This window comes from Chrysemys picta, chromosome 2 (genome assembly GCF_011386835.1).
Source record: "Chrysemys picta bellii isolate R12L10 chromosome 2, ASM1138683v2, whole genome shotgun sequence".
Lineage (NCBI taxonomy): Eukaryota > Metazoa > Chordata > Testudines > Emydidae > Chrysemys > Chrysemys picta.
This window is the reverse complement of record NC_088792.1, coordinates 252706470-252733003: the sequence shown is the minus strand read 5'-3', so window position 1 is coordinate 252733003 and position 26534 is coordinate 252706470. Positions and strand designations below refer to the sequence as shown.

At 41.2% G+C, this 26534-nt stretch overlaps 1 protein-coding gene across 6 annotated transcripts; it reads left to right on the top strand.

The window, feature by feature from the left end:
* The first annotated feature begins 206 nt into the window (after positions 1 to 206).
* On the top strand, positions 207 to 13210 carry FBXO43 (F-box protein 43). 6 transcript variants are annotated; one of them, XM_065585954.1, is made up of 6 exons: positions 3527 to 4401; positions 4640 to 4711; positions 8788 to 10337; positions 11335 to 11437; positions 12293 to 12481; positions 12606 to 13210. In XM_065585954.1, the coding sequence occupies exons 3-6, from the start codon at positions 8812 to 8814 to the stop codon at positions 12852 to 12854; spliced, it is 2067 nt and encodes a 688-aa protein (XP_065442026.1). In that variant the 5' UTR covers positions 3527 to 4401; positions 4640 to 4711; positions 8788 to 8811; the 3' UTR covers positions 12855 to 13210. The 6 variants fall into 6 exon arrangements, with proteins under 6 accessions (XP_065442028.1, XP_065442026.1, XP_065442025.1 ...); XM_065585956.1 differs by lacking the exons at positions 3527 to 4401; positions 4640 to 4711 and adding an exon at positions 207 to 309; XM_065585953.1 differs by lacking the exon at positions 4640 to 4711.
* The last annotated feature ends 13324 nt before the right edge of the window (positions 13211 to 26534 follow it).

Below are 26534 nucleotides of genomic sequence, written 5' to 3'. Positions count from 1 at the left end.
TCACCATTTTTCATTTTGAAAACAGAAAAAAAAATGATGAAATATAAATGTGCATATAAATAACTACATGGATTTCATAAGCAAATGCAAAGAAAACTACAAGTTACAATGAATTTGGAATCTACTGGCCTCAGTAGAATATATTTGACTGTACCTGAGCTGGTCTATATAGCTTGTGGAAAGCAAACATGTGACTCAGACATGATCACATGATTGCAGAATTTTAACTCAAGGAGGGCTGGTCTTTGCTTGAAGCTGCTTTTTTATTTTCAGAAGTATATCACTTAAGCTCCACAGAGAAAGATTAAGGTAAATGAAAATATAGATATATATTGTGTGGGTCTTACCATATTCTCCCACATTAATTAAGGCAAACTTTCAAGCTAAAATACAAATATATTTTCAATGCAATAGAATAGGATTTTGTTATCAAATCAGTTTTCAACAGTTTCAGTGCATACATCAGCAGTCACAAACGAAAATGTGGAAAAAATGCCAACTGCTCTCTTATTCACAGGCTCAACACAAATTTTAGGATAAATCCTGTGTATATGATGGTCATTATATAGGTTTAGCCATGGTATCTCAATGCCACAATAATTAAATTTTCCCCTACAAAATACTAAATAAATATTGTAGAACATTCAGTATACATTCAGCACTTCCATTACGAATTCTACCAGCATTCCTAAATGCTGAAAGAAACTTAGTTTTGTCTTTCTTAAACTTAGCTTTGTCTGATTAAATTATCCAACTTTTTGAAATGTGTGATGGTTTTATGGTTTGGATATGTTTTCCAGATATTTATTTAATATTGCCAAATTAACCTTGCATGTGATTGGTGGTATATATAAAATAAACTGTTGGGAGTTAAACTAGTTAATCATTTTGGTTTACTTCATGTTTTCTATGTTTGAATTTATCTTAAAAATATTGTTAAAGGAGTAGGAAATGTACTGTAAAAACAGAGCTAAGATTCATACAACTCACATGTATAATAACATTTCCATTATTATTATTATATTTATTTTTACCATAGCACCAAAATTCTCTCCCCACCAAAACTTCAAATCTTAAAATAATCCAGAATTTTTGATGGAGGAAATTTTTTTAAATTGCACTCTTGCAGTCACACACTAATAATAAAAACTGGTGATTTACCCAGCCAATCTCTGTAAGTGTCCTTAACCAGTATCAGCAGTGTCCATTCAGCCTCTTCCAATTAACTCAGTCATTATTTCTTTCCAGTACACTTTAAGTGCATTAAACTAGAGTTTTTTACAAACTCATAAATTGTCCTCCTCCAGTATTGCTCCTTCAGGGTCCATTATATTGTCAAGGTAATCTATTCATAATCCAACCTTAAGAAAAGTCACTTTAACTATATAGTTTGATTGAAAATTAGGTTTAATAAATTAAGCAATAAATTGTTTAATTATCTAACTTGTTCCCTTGAGAGAACTTGGGTTTTGAAAAAAACCTCAAGAGTTGACTTTAGTTTCAAGAGTTAACACTAAACATGTTCCTTACAAACTCTGCCCTGATATGTGTAATTAGCTGAGACATTCCTTTTAGTGTAGTTTAAGTGCCAAAAGCATGTGCTTTGGATCTGTAAAAGAAGGTAGGAGGGGTGTGTGAAGAGTTAAGTTAAAAATGCTCACTGCTTCATTTATTTTAAATATTCAGCATATAAAAGTAAAAAGCACCCTTTTTTTTTTTTTTTTTTTTTGGAAAGCTGATTATTTCCCCCCCTCTTATAAAAGGGGAAGATATACGGGATATTTTTTGTTTTGAGGTGAATGTTGTTAGTCTAAATCACTCTGATATGTCATGTTCACTTATACTGCTATATGCGGTGTTGTTTTAGCCATGTTGGGCCCTGGATATTAGAGAGACAAAGTGGGTGAATTAAAGTTGGGGTTCAGTAAAATATATTATCTCACCCACCATGTCTCACTTATACTGCTGTCAGTTTTCCTTCTTTGCTGCTTTTGCATGTTGATCAGGAGAACACAAGCCCCTAAATCCCATCACCACAATTTATTAGACCTTCTTAAAATTTTTTGACTGAAGTAAAATAGTTCCACCTGAGTTTGAATGTCAGAGGTGGGTTTTCCCACAACTTCTGGACAGGCTTATCTTTAAAAAAGCTAAAACTCTTGCCAATGATACAACGAAAACCCCCTCAAATGGTTTTATTTAGTCATAAGGATCTTCCAAATCTTATGAAACAGATATTGCTGTAGTAAACATTTCCAGTCTATTTATTGTTAAAATACTAAAGTATTGTATTGTTTCCCCCTTCTGTCTTTTTCTTTTAGGTTTGCACCCTCCAATAATAACTGAAGACTATCAAAATACTGTAATAGAAAGCAATTTAGAAAAAAATCCCTCACAGAAGGACAAAGAATAGCACCTATCAATATGTTGTTTCTTCTTTTGCCCCAATACTTGTTATATTCCCCAAATGGGTCAATCTGATACATTTGCAGTTGCATTAATCTAATACAATATTATGTTTTACATAAAAAGTAAAATAAATTTAAGAATGCCCCATGCTTTGGTTTTATAACCTTTTAAATAAGATTTCCTCAGGCTCCCAAAAGTTGTGAGGCTTTGCAGTCTGTCTAGTTATTGATATCATTCTCATCACCCTGGTGTCAGAACATGTTGCTGTTTTGGTTTAAAAGGTAGGAAAAACAGAAGCTGGTGTGAAAAGGGGGAAGAGTTACACACAGAGTTAGCACACTTGCCAAACCTCATGCCTGGGGATTTTGGCTTTACGTTATTTCTGAGTCCTTCCCTCTTGTTAGGATGGATTTTGATGTTTGTTTCAATGAGACATTTAAATCCAATATTTTTTTTTCAAATCACTCATTCAGATTTGACACTGTCCTAAAGATGGGAGAAAAATGGAGGTTGAAGGGAAAAGAGCCAAGTAAAGACTAAAAATTTTGAGAACATGACCTCTGAAATGGGGGAGAAAGTAAATAATACCTAATATAGAAAGAGCACAACTACAATTTACATCACACTATTTGATATTTCACATGCCCTTGCATTATAAATGTCTTCATTCCCAATTTGTAGAACTAGAGTTCAAGACAACCTGTCAAGTCTTCTCAACCACTGGATGCAATCTCCCTGTCCTGCCTTGTGGTGTATTAATTTTGAGTGTGTGGGAAGTCAGTGGCAGTGGAGAGGGGATTTTTGGCTGCTCTAGAACAGGAAAGCATGTGTTTTGTTCGTTTTGTTTTAATACGTTAGCTGACACGTTTTAACAGGGTGCTCCTTAATTCGTTAGCACCTAGGGTTTATCTGTTCTAGGTTGTTGTTTTTTTTAACTCAAGTTAACTGATAGTCAGCTAGCCGGAGAGAGGTACCATGTTTGTATATGCTACTCCACAAATGTTTGTTGCGGGATTATCACCACGTACAAATGTGTAGGCTAATTTGAGTTAATTGGCAATCATCCAACTCACGTTAATTTCTTTAGTATAGATATACTGGTCGTGTAGACCGGGCTTAGCTCCTTTAAAAACATTTTGTTTGGCCATGCTCGAAGCTAGGCTCCTAAAGGTTTCACATTAGGGTGAAGCCTCCTCACCTCAGTCAGGCTCTCTAGAAGCAGTACCCCCTTGGAGTGACTAGAGGTGCTGTGGGGGAGAAGTAGCAATAGAAAAGTGCGGGAAAGGGGGAGAGAAGCAGCAGCCCTACACATGTGGGAAGAAGTAGGAACACGAGCCTAGCACGGGGGGAGGGAGGAAACGAGGAGGCAAAAAGCCTCCGAAGGTGCAGTGGGGATGAGAAGGACACAGCCCTGGAAGTATTGAGGGTGGGGGAATGGGGGTCGGTCTCTGCAACAGAGCTCCCTCAGATGCCACCGTCACGCGCACTGACTACTGGGGGGCGGGGGGGGAATTACAGAGGTAGTCTCCCTCCCGCCTTTACTGGGCTTGCTCCTGGGCCCTTCTTTGCTCTGGCCCCCGTGCCAGGAGGCAGCACTGAGGGGGAGGAGGGAAAGCTACAGCGGTTGATAAGGGCGGGCAGTTCAAATCCAAGCGAGGGAAACCAACAGCAGCCGCATGCGGGGAACTGGTGCTGGCTAGAGGCGGCGGCTCCTCACCAGGGCAACGCGGTGGGGCCGGGGGCGAGAGAAGCTCGGCGGTGCCTCGGCAAGAGGCAGGGAGCAGCGCCCCGCGGGGGCAGCAGGGTCGGCGCCCCTCACTGCTCCCAGTCCGGCTTGCAGCATGTTGTTAACTTCAGTCCCCATCGCTCAGCCCCATTGACCCCCTCGGAGAAGCCCCAGGATTGTGGGGCAGAGATTTCCCTTTGCCCACTGAGTTGCCAGAGAAGGATGCGGGGGTGAAGCTCCTGCCTTCCTGGAGCCCATCATTCAAGGTGACTGAGAGTCCGACAGGTGTTATTCCTTAGGTGGTTGGTCTAGTCAATTAGCCTCGTTGCTGTTGTTACGGGCACTAACTGCGGAGGTTACAGCTAATAAATATATAGACCAATTGGTTAAATTAATTATTTTGTGACTTGAACGTATTTTGCCTCTGAGCTGCCTAATACCTTTGGAATGCATTGATTTATTTTTGCTTCTGCCTCTGCCTTATTCTGGAACGCTGTTCTCCAGTTAAGTATCACGGCTGTTCGCCTCACATAGCACTTCCTCATCCGAGGATCTCAAATTGCTTCATAAAGCTGGGTAAGTTGCATACCCATTGTGCAGGGGGGATTAGCTACAGCATCCTTCATAGTCATTAATATTGTTGGGTTGTAATGACTCATTTTGGGTCAATTAGATTGGGATACTTGCACAGCTTGATGATTCTTCAGGTAAAGTTTGTTTGCTGCAGAGACCAGACTTGATTTAAATACTGGAAAAGACTATTCATCTCTATATCAAGAATGCGTCTCTATCCCTTTGCTTAACATAGCAGGTGCACTGAGAAAGGAGGACAGAAATAAGTTCGGTGATGCTGGTAACGTACACCTTTTATATTACTAATCTAAAAGAAGCTTGTGGCAGTCAGTTCAGAACCCAGTCCTCTGACTGGTAGTTCTTTGTTCTAGCCACTATGCTTTCTTGTTTCCCAGTAATCATTGCATCCTTGAGCCACTTCAGAAGAGGGATCTTCACATGGAACACCTCCTCTCTAGACATCCTAATCCTCCCATGGCTTGGTTCTCTAAATATTTCATCCTGTAGATTGTCAGGAAGCACTCTGCGGCTCATTGGTAGTCCATTGACCACCGTTTGAGAGCCACAGTGTTTGAGAGCCACTGGTGCTCCTGCCAGGGAATGGGGTCAGGGTGTGGGGGCTTGCTCCCCTCCCCCAGCAGGAAGGCGCACGGAGCAGGGTAAGCCCAAGTGTCCTGACCCAGCTTCCCGGCAGGAGTGCCGAGTGGGTTGGAGCATGGGGCTAGGGTGCCCAGATAGCAAGTATGAAAAATAGGGACAGAGTGTGGGGATAATAGGCACCTATATAAGAAAAAGCCCCGAAGATCAGGACTGTCCCTATAAAATTGGGACATCTGGTCACTCTACATTGGGCACAGCCCTGTTGGCCCAGTGGCTAATCTGCCACTGGTTCACTTTGCCTCAGTTTTCTCACATGTGAAATGGGGATAATGACACTTCCTTTTGCAAAGTACTCTGAGATCTATGGTTGAAAAATGAAGTGTAACATCTAAGTATCATTAGGCTACTAAATTATTGGATTTAAACATGTTTCCTTGTGTTAAAGGAGAAAACTCTCATTAAAACACCAAATCTAGAATAACTTGAATAAAGAAAATTTTGAAAAAGGAATACTAAGGGAGGTTTTAAATGTCTCACTGAATTACAAAGAAAAAATATTTCACTCCAGTGGGAGATATCAATCCTCAAATGAAATGAGACTTGGTTTGTAAGAATTTGATGCGTAAATGTATACTAGTAAGTTTTGAAAAGGTTTTTTTTTCCCTTTAATGTTGGATTTGCAACATTATGCCCTCAATCCTGCAAAATCTTATGCACAAGCTGAACTTTACTACTGTGAGTATTCCCACTGAAATAAAAATCAAATACATGCATAAAGGTTTGCAAGATGGGGGTGCGGGTTAGGAAGTGTTACCAAGAATGATTACGGATCATGTTCTGTTTGTCTGCTCTATTTCAATGCTTCTAACCTACAATGTTAAGAATATATAGTGTCAATTCAAGGAAGTGTATAAGAAGCTCAGAAGTGCTCTTCTCTTCTCCCCCCATTCTCCCTCCCCACATTTTTTTTTGTTAAGTTTGTAGTGCTTTTGGATATTATTTTAATAAGGCAAAAATTATTTTTGCCATATCTCTCTGCCAGTTCAGATCTCTGTTACAGAGTTACATGAGTTCTTTTTTTCCTTTTTTACCTTCTGTTCCTTTTGAGACAAAGAGAAATGATCAACTTTTACTTCTTTAAAAGTATAGCATCCTAATTACAGCTTTTGATATCCTCTACTTTCAGTTGTTTGTAATGTTAGAACTAAAAGTAAATATTGTCGTCCTCCCCACCCCTCCATCTTTCCCGCTGTATTTTGACTGTATTGGAAAGCAAGGACCAGATCCTGCAAACACTTATGTACATGCTTCGCTTTAAGTGCATGCATAGTCTCATTAAATTCAATAGAACTATTAATGTGTTTAAAGATAAGTATGTACAGTATCTATGTTTTTGCAATATTGGAGCCTTGAATGGCTATTTTAAAAGCTATTTACAACTATTTAGCAATTAATTCTAAAACATCTTTGTCTCCTTCCCTTCTAGAAGGTTTTCGGCATCTCTTTGCAGGCAGAATGCCTTTCAATGCATCTGGCTGATTCATATTGCTTCCCTCAGCATGTTTCTGTTGTGTACTCTGTAGGGGCTCTGCTCTGAGCACTCCCAAAATGTTCATTTAGGTCTACCAAGTCCCTGTGTCCTGTTATGATCCACTTACTTTGGAGGTGTTTGGACCTCTTGCATGTGGTCCTCCCCATCTGTTGGTCCCAATACAAGCCTGGTCATGTATCATCTCTTTACCCTAGCCTACACTTACAAGCATTTATTATCCTACTGGCAAAACCCTACCTCCCATGTTACTGTTCAGTCTTTTGCCTCATCACCTGCCAATACTCTGTGTCTGCCTTATCCTTGCCCTTTACCTAAGCGTTAGTTTCCCCACACACTGTGTGCTGTAGTCTTGTTGCTACAAAGAAAAACTCTCCCCTTTACACATCCACCACTAGCAAATGGAATTAAAAAAAAAAAAAAAGGGACCTTTCATCTTTGGGATATTGGGTAATTCAATGCCCCAAATCCATCAAAAGATGATTCTGTATAACAGAGGGTGGCACAACTACTTTTTTTCTAGTAGTGGGAGGCCCAACTGGCTCAGGGTCCTTGGTACACTGAAGACATCCCACTCTGGTAAATGGCCCATGAAGACCTATTTTTGTCTGGTATGAGAGACCAGTGACAATCTCTAGGTATATTTCCCAATTTACTAGAGTTAGAAACTATTATACACTGCTGCAAAGCTTGGAATTAAAAGATGTGTAACTTTTTGCTAGCTTTGGTGGCTCATGAGATCTTTGTCCTTATGGTTACATTATTCAAATTATTCTTACGTCTGCTGTGTCCTGGGCTTGCAAAATAGTAACCTGGTCTATGTCCTTGCCAATCTGATCTGGGAAGGAGAGGGAATACGTTTTTATATCTTTATAGAAATAGGAATCAATGCCTTAGGTAATCATATCCTTCAGAGAGAAATCACATAAGTACCTAATTCTGTTGTTCCCTTGAAAAGAATGTGTCCTTTCTGACTATGCAAAAAGCTTATTACCATAGGGCAGAGTATCTCTTTCTCCCCACATATACGGGAAGAGTGCTAATTAGTTCTCCAGTGCCCATAAATTGTATAACCACAAGGTAGGAGCTATATTACCCCAGATCACCAAGAGACTGAGCAGAAATTCTTGGTGGTTTCTGTTCAAAGTTGTAAAGAAAATGTCTTGGAGCAGTGTAGTGACCAACACTAGACTGTCCCTTTTGTGTAACTGGAACTCAACTGTTTCCAGTGTTGAAGGACTGAAGGATCTGAATAAATTTGTGGAAGCTTGCTGACTCTCTAGACAATTAATTAGGATTATCAGCCACCAGGGCTCTCTCTTTCTTTAAACAAACCAAACTGCCACAAAGGCTTTTTTCTTTTCTCCCATCAGCACTAATAAAATAGACTAATTCATGAGTTTCAATCCCCTGTTGGCTCTCAAGAACTGAACTGGCAGAACGTAGAGGGACTCTATGTACATGAAGGGTGAAATTCTGACCCTATTGAAGTCAGTAGGAGTTTTGCTATTCACCTCAATGGGGCCAAAATTTTGCCCATTGTCTATGATCGGACTGAACCTATTCTCCATGGATGATGATGACTGGTAGATCAGCTATTTAATCAGATGTGTTTTTTCACATACTTGGTTTTTCTTATGCCATGTTTTTTAAGCTGTTCATCCCCATTATTTTACATCAGTAAAATATTTACTATCTATTTATCTTTTTAAATATTGATAGTGCATCCATCATGCTAGAGTGTGAGTGCTGTTTCCACAGAGATGCAATAAAAATATTTTTCACTATGGTTACTATTTTGATGGTGAAAGAATGTTATTTAAATGAAAATAAATCATCTTAGATATAATTTGATATCCATTGGTAACTGTATTTAAAATAAGTTCTTTAAGGCTCATTCTAGAAATAAAATGCTGTCTTCACTTTACAGAATCAGAGAAATTCCAAGTGAAAGATGTCAGAAAGTCGCTCAGTGCTGTCTATTCTTAAAAGAGGCAGGTTGACTTCTCCCAGCAACAATGTGAAATACTCCAGCTTTAAAGACTCTTGTTCCACCTCCATATTTCATGATAGTGGATTTAATGTATCATTAAAAGACCCTAGCTTTGATCATACTGAAGCAGAACATAAAGATGAACTGAGCGCGAGACCTTTATCATTACTACATGAGTATTCTGAACATTCACACCCTAATTTAGTAATTCCAGTGTTGTCTCCCATCGAAAATGGAAAGAATTCTATCTCCTTATCTGAAAGAAGAGAGGCAAATGTAGCTACAGATTTTTTTGAAACTCCGAAAGTAAGTAAAAAAGACTCATCACTGCGTAGGAGACTGCTTCTGTCTAAAACTGCTTTGGGAGGCATTGTAGGATGCTTTGAAAGACAAGCCAATTCGTCGGATTGCAGTAGGAAAAAAACATTATCTCATGTTCTCAGCTTTGACGAAAGACTTTCAAAAAGTTCTTCGTATTCTCCAAGAGATAACACTTACAAACCTCTAGCTACTAGCACTTTAAAAACTGAGGAGTTTAGTCCTGCTTGCCAAAAATTGAGACTTGCCTTTTCACAGCAAAGGACTTCTACAGTAGATGATTCCAAATGTAAAAACGACTTGTTGTCAGAACCTGAATGTTTATCTCCAATTCACCTTAATACTTCTAAGGACACTATTATTGACAAGACTCCTAATGAGTTCAGTGATAGTGCCCTTACAAGCATTAATGATGAAAGCACCTACCTGGAATTGCTTAGAACCCCTACATGTTGTATGTTGTCTGAGACGAATGAGGATAAATTTCTGACTCCAGTCAGCAACCTAATAGCAGATTTTAACTTTGATTTACTTGACACAAATACTCCCCCTACTCATGTGGTAAGTGACTTGGACTTTTCAGTGCCTGAAGACAGTGGGTTTAATTCCCTTGGCTTAGATAAATCAGAAGATTCCTCTTCAGATCATGAGGGATCTTTCCAAGAACTCCTTCAAAAACAGAAGGAAGTTTCCAAACTTCTGGATGCTAAAAGAAAGTTAAGAAAACTCGACCGAGTGAGGAGGTTATCCACCCTTCGGGAACGGGGTTCACAGTCAGAGACAGAGGAAGACTATGATATTACACTAATTAATTCAGAATATAAATTAAAAGTAGCAAGAGACCCTGCCAGTGAAGACAGTGGATTGGTTTTTAATGAGGAGAATAGTGCAGATTTGATTCTAAATCTTGGGGATTTATCAAGAACGCCTGCTTTACAAGTAGTCCATGAAATCTTCATGCGAAGCAAAAGAAAAAGACCAGAGCAAAATGGACTCTTGGAGAACTCTGAAAGAGCTGAAATGTCTGTATTAGAATATATTCTTGCTGGACTCATAGGCAAAAAAATGGGCCTTGAAAAATTAGATATTTTAACAGAATTAAAATACAGAGATTTAAAGCATATTCTTGCTATAGTTTTAGGTGCTTTGACTGTGGAAAGCCTATGCAGGTAAGAAATACAACTATATACCTTTTTCAAAATTTTGAAAATAAGGGTTTTTTCCCTGCTAATGAGTTGGGGAGCTGGAACAGTGGCCTGAACAGTATTACTCCCATGTAACAAAAATAACATTAATTTGCTACTGATGCGTTTGAAGTAACAAAGAGATGAAAGAATGTCACTTGTAATTAAGTTCTATCTAATAATAAAGACTTAGGGTATTAATTCCCATTTTTTTTGTAATCAGTGAAAATATTCATAAATGTTAAGCTTAGCTCATTTCCCAGAGCATCAGTTTATGATGGTGCAATATTTTGTTGCAAGTCTAAAATATCAGTAGCATAACAAGACCCCAGAGACTTCTAGTGTTATAATAGGTTAGGGGGCCCCCCTTCCCAGTTCCAAAATTCACCTCCCTCCAGTCCTGTCCCCCCACAGCCTCAATCCAGCCCCCTTAACCCCGTCACCTACCTCCTCTTTAGCTCCCGGCCTATCCAGATACCTAGCTTCTCCCCCAGCTTCTACCTCCTTCAGTCCAGCCATAGCTCCCGCAGGCCTGATGCAATCCTCCCACCTTGGTCCCTCCAGTTCCACTCCAGCCCTCCCCCCACCACGCTCAGCAGCTCTGATCCAACCCCCTAGTTCTGCTCCAACCCTCTTCCCCTCAGCTCTCAATCTGCCCCCCTCTCCTACCCTATGCAAAGCAGTCAATGGTTTTTTACCTTGTGTTCTGTCTTAGGAGATGAGCCCTCCCTTACCCCATCTGTATTTAATTCCACATGGTGATGCAGAAGAATATGTGAGGCAATGTTATGTTTCAAGTCAAGTCTGTAAAGTGGAGTTTGTTACAGTATATTGCAACATTCTGCAAAATGATCAAGATAACATTTTAAGTCATGATAAAACTGAAGGGGTTAATTTTTAGTATTAGGATCTTAAACTATACCACTCATAAAAACTTAAGCAAGATTTGAAAGGTGGATGGTATTTTTTTGTTTTGTTTCAGTATTTGGAAAGTAAGCAAGAACTGGCGTGAAATTGTTATACAAGACAAAAATGCATATCTCAGGAGAAAGCTGTACATAAAACAGCTGAAGGCGGAAGCTGGGGTAATGTATCTCCCAAAGGGAGTATTCTAAATATTGGGCGTGTTGGAAAGATTTGGGGAGAGGGGAAGAATGTAAAGATCCTAGCAAACTGTAGAAATCTCCCAGCTGACAATGAGAGTTGTAAAATCTTTACCCAGTAGATATGACTCAGAATACATGCTGAGACCTATTCTGAGTAAAAAATGTCATTTTTAGTCTTTTTACTCTAGCCACACTTCAAGGAAAATGTTTAAAACATGTAGTGCTTGGAATCAATAGGATTTTCCTCAAATTATAACAAATTTAAAGCGAACCAGGTTTGGGTTTAAAATCCTGTCCCTTCCTCTTAATCTCTCATATGCCCCATTTCAACACCTTTTTCTTTTTCTTCCATTTTAATCCCTGCTTGTAGGTCCAGTAGGACTAAAATTGTGACTCCTTCCCAATTGTTTGATTTGTTTTTTCTTTGTGGCTTAACTTACCTCTAGGGTAGGGATTCCTTGAAGTGATCTGATGTGAAGTGACTATCCTATAAGCAGTTGGAAGTGTTTCCTATTCAGATTTCTGAAGTAGGAAAGATATCGGATGGAATTGATGAGGGATGAGGTCTTGTAAGTGGTAAAGGAGAATCAATTTGGTCACCCTGAACTGATCTTTATAGACCACAATATTTCCTCCAATGGGTCCTCTTTTGTCCACCTGTCCATTAAATACTAAACTTGTACTTGAAGAAATTTACATGTTTTGTACCTCTTTATTGTGAAAAATAAAAATAGTTCTAAAACAAAAACAAAGCAAGCTATATTAAACAAAGCCCTGGTTATCTTGGTACGCATTGAAGCTGATTTCTCTTCTTATCATCATCATCTATAACAGGGATGTCTCTTGCATGTTGAAGATGCCGCCACAAGACTTAATATGCTACGTAGATCTGCTCTAAGACCTGTTCAAGCTCAAGCTAAAATTGCTGTGTTACAAACACCACCTTCTTGCAATGAGCTTTTAACACCTACAGGATGCAGTTCTGTTCCCCAGTCAACTAGTAAACAGGAAGAGTACCTTAAGGTAAGCAATGTAGCCAGGTGTTAGCATTGAAAATAAAGATTTCTTAAGACTACATCTTAAGAAGTCTAAGATTACAGTCAAGAACTGCAGATATTAAATGTCATTTTCTCCCCTATTGACACAGATTGCCAAAACCCTTTTTATTGATGAAGCTTTAAAACCTTGTCCAAGATGTCAGTGCCCAGCTAAGTATCAGCCCTTAAAGAAAAGGGGACTATGTAGCCGAGAAGCCTGTGCATTTGACTTTTGTATTTTGTGTTTGTGCACCTTCCACGGGTCAAAAGAATGCAGTAGTTCATCTGCAAAGCAGCGAAATAAAAAAGATGCTCTTCCAGGAAGTGCCCAAAGCAAGAGAAATTTAAAACGACTCTAAATTTATAAGGAACATAGGTTTCCCTACTCTCTCTCAATTTTTGATCTTGTCTATATTTTTTATTAATTATGCATATTTTGAAAGTAATATTGTCATTTTGCCCAATAATTAAGCTGATGATTTCTCATGTACATATCTTAAATTAACTTAGTGCATTTTGGTAAGTTTTTGAAAAAAGTGAAAAAAATTTTAAACTTTTAATGTCTTGTTTTACCCGTCATGTAGCCAGACACTTCCAACATCTTAATTTTTCAATAAAGTACTTTCAATATAGTCTTCAATATCTATTTTACATCACTTGAAAATTTAAAGTTGTGATTCTTGTCTCAATTGCAAATTAAAGAGAGTTTTTATGATTCAATCTTTTCTATAGGTTTTGTTATGAGACATTTTTAAAACTACAGTTTTTAAAAACATGCTGTGATGAAGCATTAGATAAGCACCGACTCAGAGGAAATACTACCACCTAGTCAATAGGCAATGCTGCTAAGATAGAATATTCAATATTTTTTTTTATTTTAAAGCTAGATGGAACCATTATGTTGATTTAGTTTTATCTCCTGTATTACACAGGCTGAAGAACCTCATCCAGTAACTTCTGCATCAAGCCCATAATTTCTGGTTGAGCTATAGCATATCTTTTTTTAGAAAGATATCCAGTCTGGATTTAAAGATTTCTGGTGATGGAGAATCCACCACATCCACCTATGTAGTTCTGGAGGTTAATTACCCTTATTGTTTTAAAAATATGCACTTTATTTCTAGTCTGAATTTGTCTAAAATCAGCTTCCATACATTGGACTTTATGCCTTTTTCTACTACTGAGCCATCTGTCACAGTTTCAGGATTAGCTGTACCTTGCCCCTAGTCTTCCTCAAGGGCACCCACTTAAGGTTTCAGGCTCCTAGCTGTCACCTCTGTTGGGTAGAGACCTGCATCTCTCTCCCTCAAGACTGGGCATTTAGGCTTGCAGTTCTTCTTGCAGTCCCACTTCTGCACCTCACTGTGATTTTCCCCAGCAGGTCTGACTGGGAACCAGCACCTGTGGTTAACCTTTCTCTAGGGGTTGCAACAGTGTATACCAGTTACTAACCAGCCTTCTTTAAATACATTGGGAGCAAGAGACAGACAAAGGAAAGCATAGGTCCTCTACCTAGCATGGAAGGAGAGCTAATAATTAATGACATCAACAAGGCTGAGGTGTTTGTTGCCTATTTTGCTTCAGTCTTCACTAAAAAGGTTAATGGTGACCAGATACTCAACACACTTAATATTAACAACAAGGAGGCAGGAATGCAAGCCAAAACAGGGGAAAAAACAGGATAAAGAATATATAGATAAGTTAGGTATATTCAAGTTGGCAGGGCCTGATTAAATTCATCCTAGGGTGCTTAAAGAACTAGTTGAAGCAATCTCAGAACCATTAGCAATTATCTTTGAGAACTCATGGAAGTTGGATAGGGTCCCAGAGGACTGGAAAATGGTACTATATTTGCCCTTTTTTTTTTTTTTTTTTTTTTTTTTTTAAGGGTACAAAACAGACATAGAGAATTATAAACAAATCAATTTAACTTCAATACCCGGAAAGATACTGGAAAAAAGAAATAATCAATTTTTAAGCATCTACACGAGAATAGGGTTATAAGGAATAGCTGCCATCTATTCGTCAAGAACGAATCATGCTAGATCAACCTAATTTCCTTCTTTGACTGGGTTACTGACCTAGTGGATCAATGGGAAGGGGTAGATGTGATCTATCTTGATTTCAGTAAGGCTTTTGACACAATCCTATGTGACATTCTCATAAGCAAACTAAGAAAATGTGGCCTAGATGAAATTACAATCAGGTGAGTGCAAAACTGGTTGAAAGACTGAACTCAGAGTGGTTATCAATGGTTCACTGTCAAAGTGGGAGGGCGTATCTAATGGGGTCCTGCAAGGGTCAGTCCTGGGTCTGATACTAGTCAATATTTTCATTAATGACTTGGATAATGGAGTGAAGAGAGTATGCTTATAACATTTGAAGAGCACACTAAGCTGGCAGGGGTTGCAAGCACTTTGGAGGACAAGATTAGAATTCAAAATGATCTTGACAAATTGGAGGATTGAATTTCATCTTGTTAAATTCAGACCAATAATGGTGAGTGCAAATGCACAACTACACAAGGGAGAATAACTGGCAAGGTGGCATTACTGCTGAAAAGAATGTGGGGGTTATGGTGAATCACAAATTGAATATGAGTCCATTCTGATGCAGTTGTGAAAAAATCTAATATACTTCTGGGGCATATTAACAAGAGTTTTGTACATAAGACACGTGAGACAGTTTTTCCACTCTACTCTGCCATGGTGAGACCTCAGCTGGAATACAGTGTTCATCCAATTCTGGGTGACACACTTTAGGAAAGATGTGGATAAATTGGAGAGAGTCCAGAGCAGAGCAACAAAAATGATACAAGGCTTAGGAAAAATTAAAATATTGGTCATGTTTAGCTTTGAGCAAACAAGACTGAGGGGGGCCTGATACCTGTCTTCAAATACATTAAGGGCTCTTATGAAGAGGACAGGGATCAATTGTTCTCCACGTCCACTGGAGATAGGACGAGAAGTAATGGGCTCAATCTGCAGCAATTTAGGTATAAGTTAGATAATAGAAAAAAATTTCTAACTACAGAGGTGACGTTTTGGAATAGATTTCCAAGGGAGGTTGTGGAATCTCCATTAGAGACTTTTAAGAACAGGTTGGACAAACACCTGTCAATGATGGTCTAGGTTGACTTTGTCTTTCCTCATTGTAGGGGACTTAACTTGATGACTTCTTGAGGTCCCTTTCAGTTCTACATTTTCTAAACAAAAAATTACATTTATTCTTGTGATAACAGTATTGCAGAGAAAACTTACAAAAACAGTCAAAGTTCCTGTACACACACTAAAAGCTTACTAGAGCTCACCCATCAGTTTTATAGGGTCCTATTAGACCAAAGGCCTTCCAGTCCTTCCGCAAGGGTTTGGGGCCCCCTACTGAGTAAAAGTTGCTGTTCATTTGCTGAATCAAAAGAAGGCCCTGTGTCCCAGTTTAAACTCAGCCTTTTTATACCAAAACCCCTTTCTCTGTCAGTCTCTGGAAAACCCAGTTTGAACCACTCTATACAAACCTCCTCAGGGCATGGTACCTCACTGGAGGTGTTCACAGCCTGCATAATTCATCTTAGTCACCCCCACACTCACTCTTTTTATTTCCTGGAGAAGCAGTAGTAACCCTGCCCCACTGGAGTTGCTCACAGTGACACAGAAACCATTCATAAACTTAAAACAATATGGTCCCCACAATACTGTGTGCTGTTGCAATATCTGTCACATCTATCAGAAATGTCTTCCAACGTAGGTAACTGCAGACTGTGATCAAGCAAGTCACTACTTAACCTTCTCTTGGATAAACTAAATGGATTGAGCTTGAGTCTCTTGCTATAAAACTTGCTTTCCAGACCTTGAATCACTCTTGTAGCTCTTCTCTGAACCCTTTTCAATCTTTCAACTTTCGTTTTTGAAGTGGGTACCAGAACTGAGTCACACTAATATAATATATGGCATGTAATAACATCTCCCTATTCTTACTTGATATTTTCCTGCTTCTACGTCCAAGGATCTCATTTGCCCTCTTAGCTATGTCATTACACTCGGTGCTTAGGTGCAACTGCCAACTACCCCTAACTTGTCTTCAGTGTTGCTATATTCCAGGATGCAGTCCCCCATCCTGTGTGATCTACGTTCTTTGTTCATAAATGTCTGACTTTACATTTGGCTGTATTAAAATGCATGTTGCTGAAAAAAAGCCTATTTTACCAAGTGACCCAGCTTGGTCTGTAATACTCACTTGTTCTCATCATTTAAAATTCCCCCAATTTTTGTGTCATCTGTAAATTTTGCTAATAATGATTTTATATTTTCTTCCAGACAATTGATAAAAATATTTAATAGAATTGGGTCAAGAACAGTCCTTGTGGGACCCCTTTAGATGTCAATTTCCCATTTATAGTTTTTACAATTGATCAGTTAACTAGTTCTTAATCTATTTAATATGGGCTCCATTGTATAGTGTTAATTTTTTTTACAATGTCATTTGTGACTAAGTCAAATGTCTTAAGAAGTCTAAGTATGTTATGTGAACAGTTTCCTTTATTAACCAAACTTGCGATTTCATAAAAAAAGACATTGTTTGACAAGACCTATCTTCCATAAAACCTTGTTGATTGGTATTCATTATGCTACCATCCTCTAATTCTTGACTGATTGCATCCCATATCAGCCTTTCCATGATTTAGCTCAGAATCAATGTCAGACTTCAGTTACCTGGGTCATCCAGTTTGCTCTTTACTAAAAATTGGCACAACATTAGATTTCCCCCCTAGTCCTCGGGAAGTTCCCCAGTGTTCCAGGATTTGTTTAAAAATCAACATTAATAGTAAGTTATTTTAATACTCTTGGGTGTTATCTGGTCCTGAAGATTTAAAAATGTTTAATGTTAATAGTTGCTGTTTAACATTCGGTTACTATAGTGTGCTGATACCATTATTAGTTTTAAGCGAAGGTCCCAGTTGGAAAGCCCATCTCTACACAAACACAATTACCAGTTTTATGCATCCAAATTCCTTCATTACTCTAAAATGAATGCAGCAAATAGTAATATCAGCAATGTTTGCTGTATAAGCAAATATGATACGGGGCATAGTAGTAACTGCAACACAGAATCAAACATCATGTTATCATACCATTTAGTCCACTTATTCCTAGGGAAATTCTCCAGTCTCTCTTTTGTATTTCTGATCTCTATTCTGAATAAGCAAAAATCGCTCCACCCTGAAATGGATGCTGTGGACCCTGGCCTGCTTAGTGAAAACCTAGGATTTCTAAAATGGTGCCCAAGCAAAGAATCAGGTCTGTGTGTATGTGGATGGGCAGAATCACAGCTCTGAGGTAAATGACAACAGTGAGCCATGTGCAAGATTGGTGGCTACTGAGTATGGGTGGCTATTAAGCATGGCTATTGAGTAAGGAGTGACAGAGAGGTCAGTTAATTTATCAGCTAGCTGGTCATAGCCCACTCATACTGGTCACAACTTGTTTTAAAGGTCAGAGCTGTCAATCATAATTCTGAGGTAATGGTTGGTACTGAGCATGTGCGAATGGGATAATTGCTTAAGGGTATTTAAGGAAGTCCTAGGAGAGTGTAAAAGGCCAGACACAAAGCAGAGCAGTCAGTTGATGGGGAGAGAAGAAGATTTGGACTGGAAAAAGAGAATTTGATCAGAAGATGACGGGGAACTGGAAGCCAGAAAAGAGAGAGCTGCTGTAAAGAAGTCAGAAAAGCTGCTGCAGAGAAAGAGAGAAGAAAACTGGGGCAGAGCAAAGCTGACTGACCAGGAGCTGAACAAAGACCATGATTAGGGAACTGGGATTGTTTAGTCTGCAGCAGAGAAGAATGAGGGGGGATTTGATAGCTGCTTTCAACTATCTGAAAGGGGGTTCCAAAGAGGATGGATCTAGACTGTTCTCAGTGGTAGCAGATGACAGAACAAGGAGTAATGGTCTCAAGTTGCAGTGGGGGAGGTTTAGGTTGGATATTAGGAAACACTATTTCACTAGGTTTCAGAGTAGCAGCCGTGTTAGTCTGTATCCGCAAAAAGAAGAACAGGAGGACTTGTGGCACCTTAGAGACTAACAAATTTATTAGAGCATAAGCTTTCGTGGACTACAGCCCACTTCTTCGGATGCATATAGAATGGAACATATATTGAGGAGATATATATACACACATACAGAGAGCATAGTCTCCCTCGGATAGAGACAAGCACCTACAAGATCTCTATCAAGCATTCTTAAAACTACAATACCCACCTGCTGAAGTGAAAAAACAGATTGACAGAGCCAGACGAGTACCCAGAAGTCACCTCCTACAAGACAGGCCCAACAAAGAAAATAACAGAACACCACTAGCTGTCACCTTCAGCCCCCAACTAAAACCTCTCCAGCGCATCATCAGAGATCTACAACCTATCCTGAAAGATGATCCTTCACTCTCACAGATCTTGGGAGACAGACCTGTCCTCGCTTACAGACAACCCCCCAACCTAAAGCAAATACTCACCAGCAACCACACATCACTGAACAAAACCACTAACCCAGGAACCTATCCTTGTAACAAACCCCGATGTCAACTCTGTCCACATATCTATTCCAGTGACATCATCATAGGACCTAATCACATCAGCCATACCATCAGGGGCTCGTTCACCTGCACATCTACCAATGTGATATATGCCATCATGTGCCAGCAATGCCCCTCTGCCATGTACATTGGCCAAACCAGACAGTCTCTACGCAAAAGAATTAATGGACACAAATCTGACATCAGGAATCAAAATACTCAAAAACCAGTGGGAGAACACTTTAACCTGTCTGGTCATTCAGTGACAGACCTGCGGGTGGCTATATTACAACAGAAAAACTTCAAAAACAGACTCCAACAAGAAACTGCTGAGCTAGAATTGATATGCAAACTAGACACAATCAACTCCGGTTTGAATAAGGACTGGGAATGGCTGAGCCATTACAAACATTGAATCTATCTCCCCTTGTAAGTATTCTCACACTTGTTATCTAACTGTCTGTACTGGGCTAGCTTGATTATCACTTCAAAAGTTTTTTTTCTCTTAATTAATTGGCCTCTCAGAGGTGGTAAGACAACTCCCACCTGTTTATGCTCTCTGTATGTGTGTATATATATCTCCTCAATATATGTTCCATTCTATATGCATCCGAAGAAGTGGGCTGTAGTCCACGAAAGCTTATGCTCTAATAAATTTGTTAGTCTCTAAGGTGCCACAAGTCCTCCTGTTCTACTATTTCACTAGGAGGGTGGTGAAGCACTGGAATGGGTTACAGAGGGAGGTGGTGGAATCTCCTTCCTTAGAGGTTTTTAAGGTCAGGCTTGACAAAGCCCTGGCTGGGATGATTTAGTTGGGAATTGGTCCTGCTTTGAACAGGGGGTTGGACTAGATGACCTCCTGAGGTCCCTTCCAACCCTGATATTCTATGATAAATTAAGGATTTTAAAAGCAGCAACAGTGATTTTAAAGGGATACTAATGGATTTATAAAGTCAGCTTGCCAGGTTTTGAAATAATTTTTAGTATAGTATAGTTAGCATAGTATTTAATATGTGTATGCTTGAATGTGTGTGTTAATTGTATTTTATTTATGAAAAACTTACAGTATATTTAAGAATTGCTGTCAGCAATTTGTTGCAAACTGGACACTTGTAACAAATCACTTCACTTAGAATCATTTGAATTATATGCTATTGTAATTTGAATATTCTTTAACTTGGAATAAGGGATTGGTGTCAGGGATTTTGTGCCTTTTTTTAGGATTTTTAGATCATATTGTAGTAGGGATTATTACTTACATTAATAAAAAATACTTTGTTTTGGAAAGAATACTGCCTGCATCAATTACTTTATCCATGTCCTTTAGTGTTTCCTTAACCCCAGGAATTTATACCTCGTGAAGAACGGACTAAGGGGGAGATAGGCAGGTGGTTATAGCAGTGTCCCAAAATCTAATTTTCAGGGTAACATACTGGGTCCTACATTGCATTTCAACTTTTTTTAAAAGTGTGTCTTGTAAAGTCTCCTGAAAAGTGTGCATTTGGGGCTCAATACAATTCCCTTATAATCAATGGGAGTCTTTCCATTGACTTTAATGGAAGTTAGATCAGGACCTTGATGCACCGTGTTACAGCCCCAGCCCTTGCTGATTCAGTGAATAGTTTATGTATTGACAATTTAAACAGTAGTTCTCGGTATAGATAGGATACTTCTGGAATGTGGATGCCCCTTGAAGTAGCAAGCTACGTAGACAATTTACTCTTAAGAGCCATGGTTGCTACTAAATAATCTTTCAGCTCCCTGCTTAAGGAAAATACCTAATAGCACTTAATATAGGGGGAGAGATGAAGATGGACTCATTTAGCTAAAGGAGACCACTTGAATACAGAAGAACACTTAAGAATAGATGAACCATGAAAAGGCTGTATGAAGTCTATCCCTTTCATAAGGAAAACTACAGCTTGAAAAAGAAGGAAAAATCATTAAAATGCTTCACATTTTCTATGTTATTTATTTTGTCTATTTAATGATTTTTCTCTTACTCTTTCTCCAAAACTAAGCATTCTCCATGTATTTCTACTTTTGAGTCATGTACCACTTGTGTGATTATATCAAGCATACTTTATAATTTTTTCTCCAATGCTTTGACATTCTTCTTGTGAAGCCCAGTTGTAAGCCTCAAGTGATTTAGGGTATGTCTACACTATGAAATTAGGTCAAATTTATAGAAGCTGGTTTTATAGAAATCTGTTTTATACAGTCAATTGTGTGTGTCCCCACATAAAATGCTCTAAGTGCATTAAGTCGGCGGACCGCGTCCACAGTACCGAGGCTAGCGTCGACTTCCGGAGCGTTGCACTGTGGGTAGTTATCCCACAGTTCCCGCAGTCTCCGTCGCCCATTGGAATTCTGGGTTGAGATCCCAATGCCTGATGATGCAAAAACAGTGTCGCGGGGGGTTCTGGGTACATGTCGTCAGGCCCCTCCCCCTCCGTCAGAGCAACAGCAGACAATCGATTCGCGCCTTTTTACCTGGGTTACTTGGCAGACAACATACCACGGCAAGCATGGAGCCCGCTCAGCTCACCGTCACCATATGTCATCTGGGTGCTGGCAGACGTGGGGCTGCATTGCTACACAGCAGCAGCTCCTTGCCTTTTGGCAGTGGATGGTGTATTACGACTGGTGTCCATCATCGTCATATTCCTCAGTGAGTTCAATCAGAGGCACCTGGGCAGACATGTTTTGTCTCCTGGCCTATTGAACCGTCTTGACGATGATGGCTAGCAGTCGTAGTACATCATTTTCTGCCAAGCACCCAGAAGATGCCGATGGCTATCAGTCATGCTGCACCGTCTGGTGCCAGCATAAGATGTAAAAAATAGATGGACCAGATTTGTTCTGTATTCATTTGCTTCCCCCTCCCTCCGTGAAATCAACGGCCTGCTAAACCCAGGGTTTTGAGTTCAATCTTTGGGGGGGCCATTCTGTGTGACAGTTGTTTGTGTTTCTCCCTGATGTACAGCCACTTTTGTTGATTTTAATTCCCTGTAAGCCATGTCGTCACTCGCCCCTTCCTCCCTCTGTCAGACAATAGTTTTGCGCCTTTTTTCAGCCCAGACACCATAGCACTGGGATCGTGGAGCCCGCTCAGATCACCGCGGCAATTATGAGCACTATGAACACAACGCGCATTGTCCTGGAGTATATGCAGAGCCAGAACATGCCAAAGCAAAAGCAGGCGAGGAGGCGATTGCAGCACGGCGACAAGAGTGATGAGGAAATTGACATGGACATAGACCTCTCACAAAGTACAGGCCCCAGCAATGTGCAAATCATGGCGTTACTGGGGCAGGTTCATGGCGTGGAATGCCGATTCTGGGCCCGGGAAACAAGCACAGACTGGTGAGACCGCATCGTGTTGCAGGTGTGGGACGATTCCCAGTGGCTGCGAAACTTTCGCGTGCGTAAGGGCACTTTCATGGAACTTTGTGACTTGCTTTCCCCTGCCCTGAAGCGCCAGAATACCAGGATGAGAGCAGCCCTCACAGTTGAGAAGCGAGTGGCGATAGCCCTGTGGAAGCTTGCAACGCCAGACAGCTACCGGTCAGTCGGGAATCAATTTCGAGTGGGCAAATCTACTGTGGGGGCTGCTATGATCCAAGTAGCCAACGCAATCAAAGACCTGCTGATATCAAGGGTAGTGACTCTGGGAAACGTGCAGGTTATAGTGGATGGCTTTGCTGCAATGGGATTCCCAAACTGTGGTAGGGCGATAGACGGAACCGATATCCCTATCTTGTCACCGGAGCACCAAGCCACCGAGTACATAAACCGCAAGGGTACTTTTCAATGCTGCTGCAAGCCCTGGTGGATCACAAGGGACATTTCACTAACATCAACGTGGGATGGCTGGGAAAGGTACATGATCATAGAATCATAGAATATCAGAGTTGGAAGGGACCTCAAGAGGTCATCTAGTCCAACCCCCTGCTCAAAGCAGGACCAATTCCCAGCTAAATCATCCCAGCCAGGGCTTTGTCAAGCCGGGCCTTAAAAACCTCCAAGGAAGGAGACTCCACCACCTCCCTAGGTAACGCATTCCAGTGTTTCACCACCCTCCTAGTGAAATAGTTTTTCCTGATATCCAACCTGGACCTCCCCCACCGCAACTTGAGACCATTGCTCCTTGTTCTGTCATCTGCCACCACTGAGAACAGCCGAGCTCCATCCTCTTTGGAACCCCCCTTCAGGTAGTTGAAGGCTGCTATCAAATCCCCCCTCATTCTTCTCTTCTGGAGACTAAACAATCCCAGTTCTCTCAGCCTCTCCTCATAAGTCATGTGCTCCAGACCCCTAATCATTTTTGTTGCCCTCCGCTGGACTCTTTCCAATTTTTCCACATCCTTCTTGTAGTGTGGGGCCCAAAACTGGACACAGTATTCCAGATGAGGCCTCACCAATGATGCTCGCGTCTTCAGGAACTCTCGTCTGTTTCAAAAGCTGGAGGAAGGGACTTTCTTCCCGGACCAGAAAATAACCGTTGGGGATGTTGAAATGCCTATCGTTATCCTTGGGGACCCAGCCTACCCCTTAATGCCATGACTCATGAAGCCGTACACAGGCAGCCTGGACAGGAGTCAGGACCTGTTCAACTATAGGCTGAGCAAGTGTTGAATGGTGGTGGAATGTGCATTTGGATGTTTAAAAGCGCGCTGGCGCAGTTTACTGACTCGGATAGACCTCAGCGAAGCCAATATTCCAATTGTTATTGCTGCTTGCTGTGCGCTCCACAATATCTGTGAGAGTAAGGGTGAGACATTTATGGCAGGGTGGGAGGTTGAGGCAAATTGCCTGGCCGCTGATTATGCGCAGCCAGACACCAGGGCAGTTAGAAGAGTACAGCAGGGTGCGGTGTGCATCAGAGAAGCTTTGAAAACAAGTTTTGTGACTGGCCAGGCTACGGTGTGAAACTTCTGTTTGTTTCTCCTTGATGAACCCTCCCACCCACCCACCCCCGGTTCACTCTACTTCCCTGTAAGCTAACCACCCTCCCCTCCCCCCTTCGAGCACCGCTTGCAGAGGCAATAAAGTCATTGTTACTTCACATTCATGCATTCTTTATTAATTCATCACACAACTAGGGGGATAACTGCCAAGGTAGCCCGGGAGGGGTGGGGGAGGAGGGAAGGACAAGGACACACTGCAGTTTAAAATTTTAAAACTTTAACTCTTATTGAAGGCCAGCCTTCTGATGCTTGGGCAATCATATGGGGTGGAGTGGCTGGGTGGCCGGAGGCCCCCCACCGCGTTCTTGGGTGTCTGGGTGAGGAGGCTATGGAACTTGGGGAGGAGGGCTGTTGGTTACACAGGGGCTGTAGCGGCAGTCTCTGCTCCTGCTGCCTTTCCTGCAGCTCAACCATACGCTGGAGCATATCAGTTTGATGCTCCAGCAGCCGGAGCATCGACTCTTGCCTTCTGTCAGCAAGCTGATGCCACCTATCCTCTTCAGCCCACCACTTACTCTCTTCAGCCCGCGATTCAGCCCGCCACCTCTCCTCTCGTTCATATTGTGCTTTTTTGCACTCTGACATTGACTGCCTCCACGCATTCTGCTGTGCTCTGTCAGCGTGGGAGGACTTCTGGAGCTCCAAGAACATATCATTCCGAGTCTGCCGTTTTCTCCTTGTAATCTTCATTAGCCTTTGGGAAGGAGAAACATTTGCAGCTGGTGGAGGAGAAGGGAGAGGTGGTTAAAAAAGACACATTTTAGAGAACAATGGGTACACTCTTTCACGTTAAATTTTGCTGTTCACATTACACAGCACATGTGCTTTTGTTACAAGGTCGCATTTTTCCTCTTATATTGAGGACCTGCCGGTTTGGTGCGAGAGATCACTCACGCAGTGCCAGGCAACAGATTTCGGCTTGCAGGCAGCCATGGTAAGCCACAGTCTTTTGGCTTTTTTAACCTTCTTAACATGTGGGAATGGTTTCAAACAGTAGCGCCCTCATTTCCCATACCAAGCACCCGTTGGGTTGGCCATTTAAAATGGGTTTGCAATGTAAAAGGAAGGGCTGCGGTTTCCAGGTTAACATGCAGCACAAACCCAACTACCCCCCCCCCACACACACAGCCAATTCTCTGGGATGATCACTTCACCCCTCCCCCCTACCGCGTGGCTAACAGCGGGGAACATTTCTGTTCAGCCGAGCAGGAATAGGCACCTCTGAATGTCCCCTTAATAAAATCACCCCGTTTCAACCAGGTGACCATGGATGATATCACTCTCCTGAGGATAACAAAGGGAGATAAGGAATGGATGTTGTCTGCATGCCAGCAAACACCGGGACCATACGCTGCCATGCTTTGTTATGCAATGATTCCAGACTACGTGCTACTGGCCTGGCGTGGTAAAGTGTCCTACCATGGCAGACTGGATAAGGCAGCCCTCCCCAGAAACCTTTTGCAAAGGCTTTGGGAGTACATGAAGGAGAGCTTTCTGGAGATGTCCCTGGAGGATTTCCGCTCCATCCCCATACACGTTAACAAACTTTTCCAGTAGCTGTACTGGCCGTGATTGCCAGGGCAAATTAATCATTAATCATTAAACACGCTTGCTTTTAAACCATGTGTAATATTTACAAAGGTACACTCACCAGAGGTCCCTTGTGTGCCCTCAGAGTCTGGGAGCATGCCTTGGGTGAGTTCGGGGGTTACTGGTTCCAGGTCCAGGGTGATAAACATATCCTGGCTGTTGGGGAAACCTGTTTCTCTGCTTCCTTGCTCTGAGCTATCTTCATTGTCTTCATCATCATCATCTTCCTCGTACCCCGAACCCACTTCCCTGTTGCGTGATTCTCCATTGATGGAGTCAAAGCACACAGTTGAGGTATTGGTGGCTGCACCCCCTAGCATGGCATGCAGCTCCGCGTAGACGCGGCGTGTTTGTGGCTCTGCCCCGGACCTTCCGTTTGCCTCTCTGGCTTTGTGGTAGGCTTGCCTTAGCTCCTTAATTTTCATGCGGCACTGCTGTGCGTCCCTGTTATGGCCTCTGTCCTTCATGGCCTTTGAGACTTTTTCTAATATTTTGCCATTTCATTTACTGCTGCGGAGTTCAGCTAGCACTGATTCATCTCCCCATATGGCGAGCAGATCCCGTACCTCCTGTTCTGTCCATGCTGGAGCTCTTTCGCAATCCTGGGACTCCATTATGGTTACCTGTGCTGATGAGCTCTGTGTGGTCACCTGTGCTCTCCACGCTGGGCAAACAGGAAATGAAATTCAAAAGTTCGCGGGGCTTTTCCTGTCTACCTGGTCAGTGCATCTGAGTTGAGAGTGCTGTCCAGAGCGGTCACAATGAAGCACTGTGGGATAGCTCCCAGAGGCCAATAACGTCGAATTCCGTACACACTACCCCAAATCCGACCTGCAAAGGCCGATTTTAGCACTAATCCCCTCGTCAGAGGTGGAGTAAAGAAACTGGTTTAAAGAGCTCTTTAAGTCGAAAAAA

Coding starts and splice junctions, on each gene's coding strand:
- FBXO43 (XM_065585956.1), top strand. CDS start 8,812: ATGTCAGAAAGTCGCTCAGTGCTGTCTATTCTTAAAAGAGGCAGGTTG. Junction 10,338..11,334: donor ACTGTGGAAAGCCTATGCAG/GTAAGAAATACA, acceptor GTTTTGTTTCAG/TATTTGGAAAGTAAGCAAGA. Junction 11,438..12,292: donor AGCTGAAGGCGGAAGCTGGG/GTAATGTATCTC, acceptor CATCTATAACAG/GGATGTCTCTTGCATGTTGA.